The sequence below is a fragment of the Dermacentor variabilis genome, chromosome 1, assembly GCF_050947875.1.
Source record: "Dermacentor variabilis isolate Ectoservices chromosome 1, ASM5094787v1, whole genome shotgun sequence".
Lineage (NCBI taxonomy): Eukaryota > Metazoa > Arthropoda > Arachnida > Ixodida > Ixodidae > Dermacentor > Dermacentor variabilis.
This window is the reverse complement of record NC_134568.1, coordinates 244,742,948-244,763,678: the sequence shown is the minus strand read 5'-3', so window position 1 is coordinate 244,763,678 and position 20,731 is coordinate 244,742,948. Positions and strand designations below refer to the sequence as shown.

General features: G+C 41.6%; 1 protein-coding gene across 2 annotated transcripts in view; it reads right to left on the bottom strand.

The window, feature by feature from the left end:
* Positions 1-20,731, bottom strand: part of Wdr59 (WD repeat domain 59) — a 98,490-nt gene that overhangs the window by 37,090 nt on the left and 40,669 nt on the right. For both annotated transcript variants that reach the window (XM_075672585.1, XM_075672595.1), the window contains 7 exons: positions 16,137-16,301; positions 15,719-15,814; positions 15,497-15,632; positions 12,582-12,811; positions 9,678-9,814; positions 4,041-4,122; positions 3,831-3,946 (listed from right to left, as the gene is read on the bottom strand). In XM_075672585.1, coding sequence (XP_075528700.1) covers positions 3,831-3,946; positions 4,041-4,122; positions 9,678-9,814; positions 12,582-12,811; positions 15,497-15,632; positions 15,719-15,814; positions 16,137-16,301 — 962 coding nt within the window. The remainder of the gene's footprint in view (positions 1-3,830; positions 3,947-4,040; positions 4,123-9,677; positions 9,815-12,581; positions 12,812-15,496; positions 15,633-15,718; positions 15,815-16,136; positions 16,302-20,731) is intronic.

Below are 20,731 nucleotides of genomic sequence, written 5' to 3'. Positions count from 1 at the left end.
CGTGGGAAGTGGGAAACCGGCAATCAACCATTGATTCCTGTCTAATGACAGAAGGAATTCATGATAAGTTGAGAGAAATGGTCATTGACGAGGAAGGGCATAGCAGCATAGGGCGTGACCATAAACGCATCATTTTCATTTTGAACATAGGATATCTAGTTGGAAAACAGAGCAAGGAGCAGAAAATGGCCAGTCCAAATTTGAATGCTGAGCAAATAAATATAGTTACAATAGTCGAGGAAGAACTTGGCAAATGGCCAAGCAAAGAGTGGGAATATAATGAGCTTCTCAGTGTAATAACGACAGAAATACAGAAAGAGAAGCAACATGGTCGTTGGAAAGGAAAAAAGAAACCGAAAAGCTAGTGGAACAGGGAGATACAAGAAGTGATCGCCAAACAACAGAAAGCATCCTGAGAACACAGGTAGGCAAAAAAATATAAGCACAGTTGCCGCAGGATGAAGTAGCCAAAAAAAGGTGAAATATACCAGGAGAAAAAATATATGGTTTAAATAGCGGTTCAAGCAAAGATAAAAGGTGAACGTAAACGTTGGTTGTCAGAAATATGCAAGAAAAAGAAGGCCGCACCTAGAATATTTTGTAACCACATAAACTTATTAGGCAGGACATCTGGAACAATACAACAACATATCTTAGATGAAGATGGAAACAAACTGGAAGGGGATGCGGCATTAAATTACATCCAAAAAATAACAGCCGAATCTTTCCAAGGCAATGACGAGGTTGTAATTGAGGAAAGAAAGAGCATGAAAGAGAACCGAATGGAGAAGAAGCTGGTGCTGGCAAATTTCAGCTGGAAGAAAGCATAAGAGAAAATTCCTAAGCGCACAGCAACAGGGCTAGACGAGGTTCCCGTTAGGTTGATTAATGAACTAGGACCAAAAATTAAGGAAGCTCTGGTGAAAGCAGTAGAAAACAAGTTTAAAAGATCGATGAATACCAGAAAGTTGGCGACAAAGTAGAATGAATTTAATTTATAAAGGTAAGGGGACAAAAGATAGAATTCACTCATATAGACCATTGACCATTACATTGGTAATATACAGGTTAGCAACGCAGGCAAGTAAATTAAAGCTGCAAGCATGGGCAGAGAATAATGGCATTTTGGGAGAACTTCAGAATGGCTTCAGAATAGGTAGGCATCTGGATGATAACTTAATTGTCCTTACTCAGTGTACTGAAATATCCAGAGTAGAAAAAAGACTGTTATATGTGGCCTTTTTAGACATTACAGGAGCATATGACAATGTAGACCGAAATATTTTGTGGGATATTTTGGAAGGGGAAGGCCTAGGTGACGATTGCAGCTTTTGAGAGAGATTTACCTAGAAAATACCATTTGCGTTGAATGGGAAGGGATGAGGAGTGAGGAGAAAGTTGATATCAACAAGGAACTGAGGCAGGGGTGCCCTTTATCCCCACTACTGTTTATGATGTACATGGTGAGGATCAAAAGGGCCCTAGAGGAAAGTAATACCAGCTTTAATCTCTCATACAAACAGGAAGGTACAGTAGTAGAGCAGCAGCTTCCAGGTTTGTTTTATGCAGACGAAATTGTGTGGCTAGCTAACTAGCAAAGTGATATGCAACGTTTGGCTAATATCTGTGGACAGGAAGGCAACAATTTAGATCTGTAATTTAGTGTTAAAAGATCAGGTGTTATGGTATTCAATCAAAACAATGAACAGACAGTGTCAATTCAGGGCCAGGAAATACCTCGGATAAAAGAATATAAATACCTTGGTATATGGATAAACGAAGGCAATAGATATATGGAAACGCACAAAAAAAACAATAACAGCAAAGGCGATGAGAAATGCGGCCATAATGAAACACAGAGCGCTATAGGGATACAACAGGTACGAGGTGCTCCAGGGTATGTGGAAAGGTGTAATGGTTCCAGGACTTGCATTTGGAAATGCGGTTGTTTGCTTGAAATCAGGGGTACGATCAGGACTTGATGGCAACCAAAGGTCAGTGGGACGCCTCGCATTGGGAATTCACGGAAAGACTGCAAATGAAGCTGTGCAGGGTCATATGGGCTGGACAAGCTTTGAAGTGAGAGAAGCTCACGGTACAATTGATTATGAATAGTTTGAGTAATATGGAAGAAAGTAAATGGGCTGGGAGAGTTTTCAGGTATTTATACAGGAAAAACATTGATTCACGGTGGAGAAGAGAACTAGGAAGCTTACCAACAAGTATGCGTCCTGTAAGGTGAGCAACATGGCAACAAAGAACGTCGAGCAGAAAGTCAGAGAGGCTGAGATAATCTCATGGGTGGCGGCAATGGAAAAGAAACCTGCTATGAGCAACTACTTAAGAGGAAAACACGAAATCAAGAAAGAAACAATTTATGATAACTCAAAGGGAAGCTCATCACTTTTTGAAGCGAGATCAGGATGCCTTAGAACACACACTTATAAAGCGAGATATAAGAAGGAAGAAGAAGCATGTGCGTGCTGCAGTAAAGCTAGGGAAATGATGGAGCATGTTTTATTAGATTGTGAAGATATCTGCCCAGCAGTTGATTTAGGCATCTCTGGCTTTGAAGCCCTTGGGTTCAGCGAGAGCAAGGGAAAAGTAAACATGTCCGCAGTAGAGATTATAGTAAGTGGCGATTGGAAGATTGGTGGAAGTAGGCAAACGACAAACAACAGAGGCGTACAAAAACAAAGTTCACAATAGGGGTTCGGAAAGTTCCGTTATTGGAATTCATTGTTTTCTTTTTTCTTTTCTTTTTAACATAGGTAGGACATAGGCAATATAATAACAAGAGCTTGGTGGGGCAACCCACCACCCCATTCCAAAGGGAACGCTCATGGCATCTATCAATCCATCCATCCGCTACCATGCGTGGTGTGCTCAGCGTTCCTTTTGTGTCTGTAACGAAGTGAAATGCTTGCTTGGGCAGCATCGAGCCCGAGGATTTTCGTGACACATGCAACATGTAGTACTGCAGGTCTCTATGCCGAATATATTTAATATTCGAAAAATTGAACAGTAGATATTTAATTTGTGAATAGAACTATTTGAATGTTTACTATTCGATTCGGTGATATTTCGAGTATTTGGACACCCCTAGTTAAAAGTTTTAAACAGGCAGCATACTCAGTTCTAAGTGTGGCAGCTGCACCAGCTGCATTATTGGCCATCAAGTTACAGCATCCCTGATTTTTAATAATATCGCACGAATGTCGACTGCATAGAATGTCAGCGCCATATAATGGTGAGATAAGAAATAGTATACACAAGCGCACAAACCACCCGCCAGTGCAAGCATAATTTGCGATGCTGTTCACATCAGGAGCATACACGCCCTGCCTTTATTAGCCGTGAGGCTTAATTGTTCACAGAAAATACCTAGTATGTGCTGATAAATTCCCTTTATTATAACTAATTTTTTTAAACTCTAATCCCATGGCGAATGCGTGATTCCAGCAATACGAAAAGAAAAATGAAAAGCGCAACACAGATTACACATTTCATAGTCGGGTATATATACCACTTCATACCGTTTTTTTGTGAACAGAGGTGCACAGATAATCCTGGCAGGGCATGTGTCATCCTGAAAACAGTGTAGCAGATGACACTCGCACTGTAGTGTTCTTTGTGTGCATGTGCATACCATCACCAACCTCGCTGCTTCTCACCATTATTAAGGCACTAGCATGCCCTGCTGTCGATGCTCTCACAATATTAAAAATCAGAGAGGCTGTATACAGAGCTGTTTTAACTGTTCATGTTGCTGTTACACAGCAGAATGGAGAAACCAAGTGAGCTATATTTTTGGGAAAAGAACTACGCACATGGACTCCAGCATCTGTCGACCAAAGGGTTGCTGTGCCCATGGAACTGCTGCATCAGGCCCCTGTTTGTCTTGAGAAAGCTGCGGATTTGCAATAAGTGCTGCCAAGGACCACACCTGAATATGGGAATGCATTGACAGGGCATCATCAAGCGGGCATACTGTAAAGAGATACTGTTTTTAGACAAGACAAGCAGACAAATCATAAAACCTGTGCCAAGTCTTTCCGTCCCACACTTGCAGCACATGTAGCATTGTTGTTGCAGGCACTGACAGGGTCTCCACTATCCAACCTACGAGTGTTTCAGGACATGAAAAAATTTTGCTATATTAGATCCGCCCATGATTCTGTGAGGTTGAGTTATATATATGATGGATGTAACTAACACATATGATGTGCAGAAAACAAGGATCTGCAAGAAGCAGAAACAGTGAATAAATGCTGCTCGTACTAATTTAAAAATGATTTCTTTCTCCACACCATGAATTCAGTAAAATGATTCTTCTTCAGATTCATTTTGTGAGCATGACTTTGAACAAGGTCTGCTAACCATACCTGACCTCTAATCAAATGCCAGTACACTTGAACCTCACTATAATGAAGTTGAAGGAGGAGCCTAAGGCACTTCGTTATATCCATTATTGCCATTTACTGCAATATATTCCCAATGGGGTGCACAATTGCGAACATGAAAATAAGAAGATAGCATTGTGGCCCGCAGAACCGTGACACTATGCATGCGATGAAATTTAAATAAAACAAAAAAATCTCCAGTGTGTGCAACATGCGACTTCTTGGAACTTGACGCAACAACCTTTAGACAGCTGCCGTCTGTTCCATGCTGATGGTCTTTCGCATGCGCTTTCCACTTGGCTCGTCGCGGTCGAGCAGCACGTGGCACACAACACAGCGCTCTACTGCATGATCGAGGAGGCAAGCAAACTTGGCTCAGCTGGCTCGAAGCCTCCGAGACTGAACCGATGGCAGTGCGATCTAGGAGGCCACGCCCATTTGCTAGCCTGTGCGGTGTGCCGCAGAGAGAAGTGAATGCACGGCTTGGGCGTGACCCCCGAAATTGTGCCAGGGAGATCTCGGAGGCCAGGTCCAGCTCCAGCTGCCTGAGCAGCGCACCGTAGACAAAGATAGTAGTGAATGCACTAGTTCTTCGCACTGCTGCACTTATCTGCAGATTCGCGCAGAATTCCATGTGACCCTTAAGATTACGCCAGGGAGATATCAGAGGTGACGTCTAGCTGTGCCGCACAGTAGAGGCGAATGCACCAATCTTTCGTACAGTTGCGCGTAGCTGCTCGCACAGCCAAGAACGCGTAAGAGAGAGAGGTGAGTGGAGATGTGTGATAGCGCAGCTATGCGTGAGAAAAACCAGTGTTGCTCGATGGCATATTCAACATGGGAACATGGGAAATTTAAGCTATCGAGGCGAATGAGTGCTGAACCCCGTGTATAGCGATGTATCCGGTGCACAAAGGTCGCATATTTTTTGGTTTCGGAGACGAAGCTAGTTCATTATATCCGTTGGCAGGACAATTGTACTTCGTTAAAATGAGGTTTTAAATACATGGATCTCTATGGGGATTTCAAGAGGAATTTAATTTACTTCGTTATATCCATTACTTTGTTATCACATCGTCAGAGTGTATATAAACTTTTGTGACACTCCTTTTCTCTAGTTTTATTTGACGATGTATGTGCTTCGTGAAACAGGCATCACATTCCATAAAGTTCTTTCTTATATTTTCACATTTCTTATTTTATTTTAGCTCATGCTATGCTGTGGGGTTAACAATGCTTTCATCTGCTTATGTAAGCATCATAAAGAAAGCACCGAGTTCTCCACCTATTATGGCAATGATTCGTGTTATTCCTGTTGATGGACATTTCTTTTTTCTTTGCAACAGAATTTTTTTTATGCATATTGATGAACTCATGTGTATCTCGTATTGGATGTGCACATCTGCAAGCTTCATTGTAAATTTTCTATAACGATGCTTGGTCTTGCAAGCAAGACCAGAGCATGTGCTAAATAAATGAATGTGACCGAAAATTTCAATTCACGATGACTAGTGATGGTAATGCGTTAACATTGAATCATTATAGCGACACAAGGTATTTCCACTGTCAAAACAAGTTTATGAAGTGCGTACTGCAGCAGGATTTCTCTTTCGTACTTACCTAAGAACACTCGGTGCCATCTAGTGCCACCGCCACAAACTCTGTGCATAGCCTCCAAAATGCATCGTTCGCTGGCGTGTGCGAATGCTGAGAAACACGTCATGTGGCAACCAAGCTCCTCTGTCACGCTTCTTTCTGGACACGCTGCGCCATCTAGTGGCACTTCCAAGAAGTCTGCATGTGGCCTCTGAGACGAGACGTGTGGTGTGCCGGTATGTGCGAGCGCTGAGAATTGTTCCCTCGCATGCTGCACATTCAGTGGCAGATACTCAGTGAGCCAAGTTGGATAGAGGTTCACTGAATTGCAGCATATGCCCAGTGAATTTGTGGCGCAGCCTGCTAATATGTTGAGTTGCTGTCCTTAAGGAACCCTCATGATGTGCATTCGATTTTGCTCAGCATCGGAGAAATTTAAGGCATCTTTTTCGTGATTGTAGAGCGGCACATTCCTAGTTAGCCAAGTTGGCGTCAAAGACATTAATTGAAGAGTGGCACACATCTACTAACAGGTACCGAGTGGCGCATACCCAGAGCTCCAAGTCAGTGTCAAAAAGTTTATACCCATCTGCACTGCTACCTACCCAGTCCTGCATCTACAGTGACCCATGTCAGCATGAAAGAGGTTTGTTGAGCGGCACATATGTACACATTGCCACATCTTCAGTAACAGAAGTTGGTCTGATGGTTGGTTTCAAACCTGTTACCTCAGCACAGCAGTCCAATGCACTACCCATTCGACCACAAACTACCCAGTGACCCAGGTTGGCGGGAAAACGGTTAGATACAAACAAACATATCTAGATATGTACAACCATAGGTAATGGTTGTACATAGCCCTAGTAAAGTGCGTGAAGTACCCTAGGAATGCGAACAGATTAAAACCTTTCTATTTAGCTAAAGGTTCCTTCACAGACATCAGCTAATTTGTTATCACAAATCTACTGTGTAGACTCAAGCATGCCTAGATAGCCACTGACAAATACAGTAGACATTCGTTAATTCAACTCTGGTTAATTCAATTTTTCGGTTACTTCAATCCCAGTCAGTGCCCATGCATCTCTATGAGCCCAAACTTTCATTATTTCGGTCCTAAAGTTAGCCTTTACCAGATAATTCAAACTTGACCAGGCAGCACGCATGCCCCTAACCCTCATAATGACCCCAGTAGCAACCCCTTTAGTGGCAGAATCTGTCTCAGCGGAGCTTAGGGGACAGTGGATGCACTTAACACATGTAATAATAATAAGAAGAAGAAAAAAACTCCCATCGAAAACACCTATTTTTGGCCTGCTCTAGGAACATTTCCAAGCAATAACCATAGCTCACGATGTATGGTAACTGTATTTACCCGATTTTAACATGCACCTTCATTATTTTTTTTCCAACAAAATTCGGCCATAAATTACCTGCACGGTGCCACTGGACACGACACCAAAACCGCCTTTGCGGCATTTGTATGCTTTATTGCGAAACACAGATGTATGACAGCAAAGCAGACTTTAGGAAACCGACCGCCATTGTGCAACACATATTAGACCCATGCCCATTTTCCCTGCTAAAGAATCAAGTGCTTTTTAGATTTCTACTTTCTTTAGGAGCTTAATGTCATTTCTACATTAGTTTTCTGATTTGGACACATAGAAAGTGCGCACGTTTGATTCGAGGCCATGTTCAAATCAAGAAATGCTGCAAAATTAATCAGTGGCATGTATTGAAATTCTTTGTGCATCTTGTATCATTCACCCTGCCACATAATTTGATCAATTTCGTTGATACCGTCAAGGTCAAATTAATGGAAGAAGACTGCACAAAAGAACACCTAATATAAACATAAGCAAACAGGTTAAGCTGCATGATTTCACAAGTGGCATTTTCAGATCAATGACATTTTCAGTTGCTGTTGCTGTGGAACTAAAACTTTATTAAGTTGATAGCTGATACACTGTTAATTCGTTAGTATTCTTGGAGTACCTCATTCACCTTCTGAAGGCTTTGTATGTTTGTATGTATGTATCTAACAATTTTCTCACCTGCTTGAGTCACTGGGTAGTCCATGGTCGAATGACTATCGCATCGGGATGCCATGGCGAGAGAAAGGGTTCAAAACCAACCATTTGACCAACTTGTGTGGCTAAGCATATGGCAATGTGTACATATGTGCTGCTCAACAAACCTCTTTCACACTGACGTGGATTTATTACTATAGATGCTGGACTGGATAGCTACTGCTGTTCAATGAAACTCTTTGAAGCCGACTTGGAGCATTACTCGTTCTGTGCTAGTCTTCAATGAACCTGTTTGATGTCAACTTGGATCACTAGGTATGTGCCAGTAGGTGTGTCCCACTCTTCAATAAAAGTCTTTGACGCCATCTTGAGTAACTAGGTAGTATATGCCACAGGGAATGTGCCGCTCTACAAGGATGAAAAAGATCTCTTAAATTTAACTTGTTTATCATATTATTTCCGTAACTCCTCACAACTAACCCTACTGCACATGTAAGTTGTCTCTAGAGAAGTTGTTACAGTCTTTATTGTTTCATTTATTGCATTAATTAAATTTGTTAGAGACTTGTTCTTTCATCGTTATCCACTAACATTTGTATATCTTTGTACTCCTTTTCTGCTGTTTCATACAGCCTTTTTGTTTCCTTTATTGCACTATATTTATATTTTTTAGAGACTTGTTCTTCCATCTTGACCGACTAACATTCTATAATTTCTTTGTACTCCTTTTTTTTTCTTTTTGCTAATTCCCTTGTATCCTCCTCTAACGTAATACTCCTTCAGGAACCTGTGAGGTAACTGAATAAATGAATAAATAAACGATGCTGAGCAGCATTGAACCCATGTTAGAAGGGCTCTTCAAGGACAGGAAGCCGACGCTTTAGCAGGCTGCGCCACGAATGCACTGGGTATGTGCCGCTGTTCAAGGAGCCTCTCGCCAACTTGGGTCACTGAGTATGTGCCACTCGATGTGCGGCAAGTGATGGAACAATTTTCAGCATTTGCAAGCACCGATGCACCACGCTTCTTGTATCGGATGCCACTCGCAGACTTCCCGGCAGTGCCACTAGATGGCACAGCGTGTCTAGAGAGAAGCATGAGAAAAGATCCCGGTTGCCGTGAAACACATTTATAAGTGTTTGCCACGCACCGGCACGCCATGCATTTTGAATGTCACGTGTAGGCATCAGGTGGAGGCACTAGATGGCACTGAGCATTCTTAGGGAAGCAGAAAAGAGGAGTCTAGGTGCAGTAAACGCCTCATACATAACTCATTTCGGTGGTGGCAATACATTGTATTGCTATATTGATTCAATGCTAAATGGATTACTGTTGACAATGATCGTGAGATGGGTTCGGCTGAATTTTTTAAACTTTGCAATTTTCACTATACTGAAAGATTTCAAAATGTACAAACTGGGAATTCTACTGTGATAAATTATTGCCTTTTTTTAATGCAACAAATTCAGACCAACCAAGACAGTGATTCGTGAATTGAATGGCTCATTATTGCCATGTCTTGTTTATAAATTAAAGCACTGAAACTAAAGCGTTCCCAAACTAAACTACCACAACTGCACTAAGGCTGTGCACTGTTTCTTGTGCAGAGTCAAGGGAAGAAAAAAATATCAATAAAACAAAGGCTTACATGTAGTTCTGTGCCAGAAACTGGTTGATTGGCATAATGCCTGACATGTTGTATATGAGCACGGCTGCACTTGGCACAGGGTGCTGCTGTGAGGATGTTTGGCGGGCAGTCCTCCTCTGAGTTCTTCCCTTTCCCTTCTGCAAGGATATAGGGAACACTACGGTCTGGACATTTCACACACACTTTTTCTTTTTCAATCTGGACTGATTAACCAACAGGAATAAATGTTGTTATCTTTACGTAGAAATTTAAAAGTGCATTGTTTCAGTTGGCATGCCAAGATAATGCTGTTGGCTTGAAACACTCAGCTATGGATTTTGCAGCATTGATGGAATGATATCATTTTAAAGCTGAACTTTTTATATAACCTAAACTCCTATCAACCTTAAGTCGCAAAACTTGGAAAAAAAATTCTAGGTAAGCAGCATTTTGAGATAAGCAAGATATTAAAATTTTCGGTAAAACAATTTGAAATTCTAAATAAAGAACTACACCAGCAATCACATCTTTACAGCAATAGCTATGGTGCATCACATAGCTTAAAAAAAAGAAAATGCAGTCAACCTCCAATAATTAGACTGTGACAAGACAAGAAGCACTGGTAAAACTATGCGGCGAACAATTTAAAAGGAATTTCAACTAGGCTTCACTATACAATGACACTCAAAACATGCACAAAAAGCTGTTGCTACATGGGGAATACGCTTTATTACCACAGAGCGCCACTATTAGCATAAGTGGTTGCATTCTTTGCACCAGTACATGAGGCATGCATCCAGATAAAACTGAGCTTTATATGGCTGCTGAAACACATAAAATGTTCATTTCATTTCAGTGATACTCTCAGTTCAGAAGGCGGTTTGTTGAGTGAGTTAGTAGTCTATTCTTATGAAGGGAAGAAAGACGAATATCCTTTGTAGGAAGCCTTATCGCAGTGCTCGCCTCGAGAATGCAATACTACATTTTTAATCCAGCCAAGCGTACCTTATACCACAGCCAAGCCTAAGAGCATGAGCCTGCTGTAGTTATCCAGCGAATTATTTGCACACATTTGGGCTTTAGAAGCTCATGCAAGCATTACGCCACTTGCGAACTTGTAAATACGAATTGTAAATGTGAACTGCAACGAAATTTTGCACTGTGTAGAAAGCCTAGTTTCAAACATGGATATAGTGTAGCCTGCATGTAAAATTTTCCATGCAAGGTTGCCCTGTGTCTCCTTTACTAGCTCGGCCGTGGCTTCACATGGCTGTCAGAGCGGCTGAGTGCCTACGCAACCCGTGTTCCCTGCCTTGGAGGTAATCTGCAGCATGTGCAAAGACTGGGTGAGCTGAGATGGCACGGCATTGTGCGCTGTCTTCCCGCCTGTTTAGTACTGGAGGTTGCATAATCTCGAGTTTCGGAGACACATTGAAGCGAAAGGCAGGTGTAACATTTGCTCCCCGCTGCCGGCGCTTTCATGATAGTGTCAACCGACAGCAGGTGACACTATCAGCAGCAGGGACGGAGAGGACTTGAAAGCGTGGCTGGATTCACTTTGTACCACTGATGTGGAATCATCAACACAGCATGAAACCGTATCTTTCTTCGACGACTCGCAAATTCAACAAAATGATGATTTTTCTCATTCAAATTTGCTTTTTCCGCTTGCCCAGTAATTTGGAAAATATTGCGGCCCCTTCCATGTAAGAAAAATCCATTGGTGACTGTACTTATTTGCATAAAAGACCAAATTTAAATATAACAAAATTTCGATGTAACAAAGCAAATAGCCAATTCTACCGACTTCATTATATTGAGGTTTAATTGTGAGTGAAATACAAGTGAATGTCACGAAAAGCTCACAAAATTGACATTTTTGATGCCAGAAATGGTAAAAATGTTGCCACTACCGCTCACCACAAGTGACTTGGAAACCGTAACATTGATAACCAGCGCGACTCCTCGGCATGACCCCCCGAGATTGGGCAACACTCGCAGCGCATTAAATATTTCAAGGGGCCATGATCTGGAATACGTATCATATCTGCTGACTGGCAGGCATAGAACTTCCTACAAAACTTACTAGAGAGTACTCTGGCACAATAGTGGCTATGAAAGCTGCAAGCATGGCGGTTTCGCCAGCATGGGAATGATGGGCAGTACATGAAGTTGCCAAAACTTTGTCCTTCTGGCTTGAAGCAGCTTTATAACTTTGCAAGTTAATCGCTTTCAATAAAATATTACCTTATAAATATAACAATTTACAATTATTCTGCCTGTGCACAGTCTCTTATTGCCTTCTGCATTTAGATAAAAAAGGAGGATTGCTTTGAAATTTAGGCAAACAAAGGCAGATGAAGTGTGGTAAATAAACCCACTACAACATATAAAGCCACAAGTACAAAGCTCAGACAAATCCATCAGTAACCACCACTCCCGTGGTAGCTGAATGACCACAGTGCCAGAATTCCCTCCAGTAATTTTAGAAGGAAACTCTATGCTGCCATGTGCGCACATTGTCTGCTTAGGTGCTATTTAAAAGCTGTTGATACAAAAATTAGACAATTACCAGCCCTGTAGCTTTGCCAAGGTTGCTTCTATAGTATATATTATACTTATTTATAACCAATTTAGCCAAAGTGAGATGTCACTACCAGGGATGAACATTGTCAAACAGGATCTGCAAGTAGGCAACCTCACAAAACCGCGATACTCTTTCTTATATTTTGCTTTAGCAACGATATAGAGCATAGACCTTTTCATGGTGCCCAAGGTATCTGCTTTTTGGACTGAGGTATCTTCGAGCAGGAGCATCAAACATTTGGTCTTTTCAGATTATTTCAGTGCAACCAGCAGTCTTAAACATGGCAACACCCATAGATTGTACCATGGAAATATGCATGCAGCAATGGGAAAGCTTACCCTTTCCTTGTAATAGAAGGATGAAATGGAGACATCCTGTGGTTGTGCAGTTGTTGTACCTGGACTATGTGGAGCGTAGAGGCTGACTAGGGACGAAGTGGAAGGGGGCCGGCTAGCCTTGTGCTGCGAGGCCAGGTAGGCACCCAGTGCACTCAGTGAACGTGGTGTCACCTCCGTAGGGGCATTCATCTTTTGCAGATGGGATGGCCGTGTGAAGCATACAAGGAAGTCTGACAAAGAAGTAGTGCCAGTCGAGTATAATGCAGCAAGGCATGTATTGCTGAGGTTACAAAAAAAAAAATGCAGCTTTTTTTTTTTTTTTCATTTAAAGATTAACCTGTAGGTGAAGATGCTTCACCAAGTAAACCATAAGACCGTCCGTTCCAGCATGCAATTGAACAGGCTATTCCTGCTGGAGGGGTGTACAGAGTGTGTAATAGGACAAACAGCATGTTGGATCACCATGGACAGAAAAGAATGATAGATTAGTCAGAGAACCAGCTAGACACAAAATATGAAGGTGAAAAAATGACCTATATACTGAGATACAAAGCAAATGCTATAGTGTGAAAAGAAAAGGATGTTAACACAAACAAAAGCTATCTGATCACTACAACAAATGAGCAATGCTATGTAGAGCAGTGCAACCTGTTTAATAAACAATTTCAGCATGCAACACTTATTATACCTTTGCAGTCAATTTATTTGCTAGGTTCAATCATTCACACTTTAGCAATTTCATGCATGAAACATGCTCAAGTGCATGCACACATGCACCTACCTAAGAATGTAGCTCAATGATATGCATAAGCCAGTAACCTAAAGTGCAGTGTTAGAGATGATTACATGAAAGTGAGCAATCATAAATGGCCTTCAAATAAAGTGAAAGCAAATTTGTCAAAAGAGGGGCACTGGGTTCTCTGTACCACGACAATGCCACTGTGCTCTTTGCTTTGATAGCGAGTTTCTGGCATGCAATTCCATAACTGTGCTGGAACACCCTACCTACTCGCTGGATTTAACCCCCTGTAACTTTTCTATTTGCTCCCCAAATGTGAAGTGGTGTTCTGGGAGCTACATTTCAAGGATGTGACAATTCAAAGGGAAAGAACATTGCTGTTGTTGAAGTGCTTAACAAAAGAGGAATTCCAAGGGTGCTTCCAGCAATGGAAGAAGTGGAATCAGTGCACTGTGTCTATGCAGAGCATCTTTTTTTTAATGTGACCACATTGATGCACCTGAAAGATTGTGCAATAAATTTTTTAAAACTTACCACACAAACTTTTGGGACAGGCTTCATATATTCAATGGTGAAAAGCTCACCTGTGCACTTATTCACATGTAAACATGAAGGACAGAGTCCAAGCAGAGGCATTCTATGAGGGTCGTTTGGTAAGTATGGTAAAAATACAAGAGATGGTGCTACCATTCTGTTTTCTTCTAGGTGGCGCGCATGAAGCACCCTTCATATGACAGCAAAACTTGTTTACACTGGTGCCAACAGTTAGTAAGCTTCTAACAGCCATTGGCACTGAGCTGTGTGATGATTCCTGCCGAAATGGAAAAAGGTGAATTTTGAGCAGTGATCAAACATTTTTATTTAAAACACTGAATGGCTGCCCGAATTAAAGCAGAATTGAGTGAAGTTCATGGAGGCTCTGCACCATCGCTGAAGACCGTTCACTACTGGATAAATGAGTTCAAACATGGCCGAACTTCAACTCAAGATTAAGCACATCCTGGGTGTCCAATAGAGGTCATCACGCCAGAAATGGTACTGAAAATTCAGGGAATTGTCATGGAAGACGGCCAATGGAAGGTACGTGAGATAGCTGAAATTGTAGACATCTTGGCAGAGAGAGTTCACAGTATTCATGAGAAATTGCAGATGAATAAGGTCTGTGCACGTTGGGTGCCGCGACTGCTGACGATCGACCAAAGGCGCATGACAAAGCAGTGTTTATCAATGCTTGATCGCGATCCGCAGAACTTTTGGTGTCGATTTGTGACAGTTGACGAGACGTGGATACATCATCACACTCCAGAGTCTAAACAGCAGTCAAAGCAATGGACTAGGCCTGATGAAAGTGCTCCAATAAAGGCAAAGACTGTTTGTTCAGCTGGAAAGGTGATGGCGACTGTCTTTCGGGATTCGTGAGGAATAATCTTTGTAGACTACTTACAAAATAGCAGAATGATAACAGGACAATATTATGCAACACTCCTAGATCAACTGAAGAAAAAATTGCACACTAAACAACCTGGGTTAGCACGGAAGAAACTCTTCTTTCACCAAGACAATGCTCCACCCCACAGATCGCTTGTTGCAATGGCCAAATTGCACGAGTTCCGCTTTGAGGTTGTGCCTCATCCACCCCATTCTTCCAACTTGGTCCCATGCGACTTTTTCCTCTTTCCAAACTTGAAGTGGCTGGATGGAAAGAAATTTTCTTCAGATGAAGAGGTTATCTCAGTGGTAAATCACTACTTCAAGGGCCTCGAGCCATCTTTCTTTCTGAGGCGATAAATAAATTGGGCCACCGCTGGAAGAAATGTGTGGAGCTGGAAGGGAACTATGTTGAAAAATAAAGTATTGTTTTCTGCAAACGTGCTATCTTTAATTGCTTTTTACCACACTTATCAAACGACCCGCGTATGATGCTGCAGCAGTATCCTCATTGCAATGCATCTCTGAACATGCCTATTTGCCAAACTCTTAGTATTACATGGTTTTGTGCCCCAAAAGAAATTCTCCACTTGATACATCACAATATTACTTCCCTTTAATAATTAAAACCCTGCAGTCCAAAGCATCATCTTAGCAGGTCATAACTGCAATTCAGGCTGACCTCCCAGCTTTTCTACCTTAATAAATGTCTCTCTTGTAGGCTGTCAAATAAATATCACACTACTACCTGCACCACAAAACCTTGCTCCTGACGTCCTCGGAAATGGCACGCTAGAATCTTGAAAGGAGCCATAAACAGCGTACGGATGCTTGAGGCGTTCTGCGAGATAACCACTGTCCGAGTCCTCAACTTCAGCCGATTCCTACAAGAAAGCACAATGTTTATTGTACAATTTTGCTGCGAGTCATGCAACCTTGCAAATGTGAAGGTCAAGTGCCATATACTTACCACACAACTTTCAAGCGTTGCTACTAGTTGTCGCAGGCAAGGTTCTAAACAGTTGCGATTTCTTTTAACATGCTGCTCAGATGTCACTCTAAGAACCTAGAAGCAGAAGGTAAAAAAGTACTTTTTAACTTAAGGCTGCAGTAGTGCACTACTGTTTTTGTACATTATACATCAATTCAAACTATGTAAATATACTGTGGGCCTTATACTAATAAATTAGATTACTATCATATATAGTCAAGAGTTAGACGAAAGTTCGTCTGGTCAGGTAACATGATGATGAAGAAATTGCGGTCACTGACCAAGTCAAGGTGAAAATAACATAGAGACTATCATATATGTGTGCAAATGAATATTTGTGATTCTGAAAAATCAAAATGTTTGTTCCAACTAGCAAAAGTTTGAACAATAAACAAACCTTTGCTAATCTGTTTTCAATGTTGCTGTCCACTGTTGTTCCTTTGAGAAACTGGAAAGTTGGGCTGGCATTGTAAGGATAACGCTGTGGAAAGTGAAGCTTTAGCTTCAGTACATGCATTCCAACAGTTATTGCAACACAGCAGACTCTTTTCTCTGCATCAAGCTGTAAAGAAAAGAAAGAAGGACAGTTAGGAACAAACTTAAATGAAGAACTGCTGCAGCAATGAGTGAATAGATCATAGTCAACTCAGCACATGATGACTGCAAGTGAACATACAGTGTTGGATGGATGGATGGATGGATGGATGGATGGCGGCTACACCCTTTGTAACGGGCGGCTGGCGCCACTTAGCCTTTTGCTCCCCCTCCTATTTTTTTTTTCCTTTCTTTATATCCTCTTCTCCTTAAACTAGTTTTCACTTCCCTCCTCCCCCCAAAATAACTATCTAAAAAAGTATCCCTGAGTGACAACAGCATGTTGCCAACAAGAAAACTATTTCTGCCAAAGCAATTATGGTGGTAAAACACACAGAATTTATAGATCCCCTTGAGCAATAGAACAGTCAGTTATAAATAGGGCTCAGTGTTTTTGGCTTTTATTTTTCATAAATTCAGCGTACATTTTCTATTTCTACTTTCACCCTAAATTTTGTTTGTTTTTTAACGGTGAATATATTTTTACAGATGAAGTTTCACTGGCTGTTATTGGTGAATAATTGATTCACTAATTTTGTTGATGGTGAAATGTGCTGTCCAACTGCGGATCCTGCTCTTTAACAGAGTAGTTGCACCCAGTACATGGAATAACAAAGTTTTCAAGAAGCAGTCTGGCAAGGACACAATGTCATACGGTGATGTGACTATACAGGAATTAAAAGTGAGTGCATATGATATTTAAACATGAATTCTGGAGTTTATTTGTGACATAATGTGCATACAGAGCTCCAACAAATAATGCAGAAAAAGAAGTTAAGCAGATATGACTTTCATTACGATCAACGAAATTGCCCAGTACATCCACTATAATGGCTGCAGTGCAAAGACTGCAAGGAACTGGGTCAAGGCTCCTCTGACCCTCTGTGTAAACCAACCCCTTCCCCACTGCTCATTTTCATTGCAGCAGCAGCCAAAATAGACAAAAATAAGAAAGAAAGTAAGGACTGCTTGAGTGGCAGGCTGACCGATGACTTTGACCTTGCCATGGCTTCTTGCATTGGAGCGCAGCTGTGTGCCAATCATAATCTTAGCTCTCTGGTAAATTTACCTTTGCACCGACCATTTTTGGCCTTTTTTCAGGTTAAATAAAGAATGCTGAACTCTAGTAATAAACAATCACTGCCTTTTATAAAAACTGATTAGAAGTTTGATGAAAACATAAAGATGGCATGTTCGGTCAGTGCATCCATTTCAGAGAATAATAAAAAAGAAGAAAAGGAATAAAGCTTAAAGATGCAAATGCAAAGAAACACACACACATGCATGCCAGGGCTTGGCAGTAGCAAAGATGCACGTATCTTAGATACTACCTTACGATATCAGTAAGAGTGTATCTCTATTTATTTTCTGATACAACAAATGAAGTATTGTTTATCTTAATATACATGACACTTCTATCAAATAATCCATGAATATGCTCAGAGTCCCTGAAGACTAGCAAATAACAGCAGTTAAAGCTTATTGTAAGAGAATTTTTCTTTGTTGGCTTATATGTGTGTGCTCAGACAAGAAGAGTGACAGGGGAGCCAACTATTTTTTTATTTCAGGAAAAATCCCCCAATTCATCAGAAGCAAACTTATTTTTTCAGCACGTACCTTTTCTTCAACATAAAAAATTTGACTGAGATAAGGTGTAAAAAGCTGTTATTCAGTTGTGCGATGTTTGACTTTGAGAGATTGCAAGAAAATTAAAATTTTATATGCTTTGATACTTTTTCTGCCACACCTACAGGACCTTGTTAATGGAAATACCAGAACAAATTCAATTATTTGCGCAATATCACAACACAAATAAAAAAGGCACATTTCACTAATAAATAGGAGGCTAAAGAAAGTTGCAGTTTTGTCTGAAAGGCAAAGCATTGATTGCGATAGAAAATTAGTGGACAGCTATACGAAGTAAAGATAGTAGTTTTATCGGCCATATACACTTGTAAACACTCGCTTACTAACTGAATTAATCAGCATGGTGTCAATGCACACAGGCAAACATGAACACATCACACTCGATGAGCGCGGACACTCGCTGTCAAAATGCTGGTGTGAGCAAGTGTGGCAGCAGCAGTGAGCGAAGTGGCCTTCATGCTGTCTGTCACTAGAACACAAGAGCGGCGAGAACACAGTGCGCACAAAGGTATGAGCCGTCTGCAGATCCCTTTCAATATATGGCACGCGCAGCCGTGGAAAGTACGCAGTTGTTGGCGGAATCGAAGCTACCCCCCTCTCTCCAGCACTGCCTTCCCGCTTTCCTCCATATTGACCCTTTTCGTGAAGCAGTTTACTCAAGAGAAATGAGATGGCACTTTTGGCAGCGCACCACACGTTGTCTCAGCGAAAGCGCATGAATATGAAACCATACCTCTTCTGCCCTGCTTCTGTGCGATCAGCTGTCGAAATGCAACTGGGTTTTTGCTAACGCACTGTGCTCCATTCATGCTGCAGAATATGGAGTGGTGGAGTGAAGACATGTGCAGTAGTTGGCTGTAAAAATTGTGACTAGCATATTAAGGAGTGGAATTAATCTGTGTCCAAGTTCACGAGCCGCTGCTACATAAAGATTGCCTGTGCTGCCAGCTCTTCGTGATGCACAGCTTCCATCGAGGATTAAAAATTTAACTCATCCACCAGCGTTGTACATAGCACTAACCTCCAAGGGAAGGACTTCAACCCCGGAACACCTGCACGATTGAGTACCGCTCATCATACAGTGACAAAGGTAGTAGTGCTCCTTCTTGGCGTATAGTAAGTTTCTCGCACGTTATCTAGACACATCCACCCCAACTCACATGAAAACTTACACCCACTCTATCGGTAATGTATTAATAATAAGTGAACAGGTGCACACTTCAATCAATATGCGCCAAAACATGGGTGACAGTGACGACACCGACAACACACTAATGTTTGAAGCTGAACGTTTCGTAACGGTCTACACAGTAAGTGAGTGACTAGCGATAATGTGTATTTGCTACAAGTTATTACAACGTACAGAACATCTATGTTACAAGCCTTGTGCCCAGCAAGAACAAATGTATCACAACTGAACACACCCACGAGCAATCAGGCAGAAAATAAACGATCAGATAATGACAGCCTGGGGAACTTTATCGAGTCAGAAACGTGGCAAGCCGCTGCTTAAAAGTATTTGCTAAATAAAGAATGAAGAGCTAAACACACTGATACTGCTTCAATTCATAAACGGAAAGTTAGGATAGCTTGGAATACATTTTTAGCCCCGCTTTTATTCCAAGCACCGTATACACTGGTCACACCGTTTGGACAAAGCATAATAAGCTCCGAAAGCGCTTACATGTCATTTGAAGTTGTAGCCAAAGCTTCGTGTGCTGTCCACCCAGTCCACTACCGTCCATATCCGTCGAAACAAGTTTGCAGAGTCGCACCGGTGTCATGCACACCCATTGTAAACACAGAGGCAACGCAGGCAAGCAATGGGCACGTCACCACGTGATAAAACATGGCAGCGCCCATAGGATCGCGGTGAAAAGGGTCAATATGGCACGCGAGAGTGAGCCGCGATTGTCGGTTCCCCTAGCGCCCGGTAATGAAATGCGCAGTTGCTGTCGGAGAACTGCACCGCCCCACATCCCGCCCATCCCCCCATGCCCTTTTGCGCGATAGAAGACGGCGCGTTTGCTCTCTGCTTTTTATCGCTGTTGCACGTTATGTGGAACATCACGGTGATGGCGACGGCAATAATGTGCCTGGAGTGTCCATATATTTGCTATCGCAATAAATTGGGCCTTATTTGGCAATTTTCTAATGTGTCTACTAACCTTGAGTTTCTCTTGAGATCTTTTCTGTGCATACTTTGCTACATGCTAAATGCGCTGCAAGGTGCATTGCTATCTCTGATGCACTGGTATCTTTAATACCGGTGGAAAAACTTGAAAATTTGCAATAAGTCAAAAGTTTGAGTTTCCAGGGATGTTGTTTTCATGAATAAACTTAAGTTCTTAGTCCAGCCACCTTCCTGTCACTTTGCCTATGTCTGCTTCTCTATGTTCTAGTTTTCTGGCATTCTCCTAGCATAACCATGTACGAACTAGCCCAACAAGCCACTCTCAGGAGAAAAATAAAATTTTTAGTTTCTTCCACGAACTAAGAAGCAACGTGCAGAATTACTGAAGGAACACAGGTGCTTTTTTATAAGCAATGCAAAGGCATGACTAGCTCTAATTACAGTGGCTCAGTGGATTTAGCGTTTTCCTGCTGAACAAGATGTCATGGATTCAACTCCCTGCGACATTAGCCACATTCCAATGGGGATTAATGGAAAGATGGTTCAGTACTTACATTGAGGTACATGTTAAATAAGAGCATGTGTTAAAAAATAATGTGGAGCCTTCCAGATCAGCA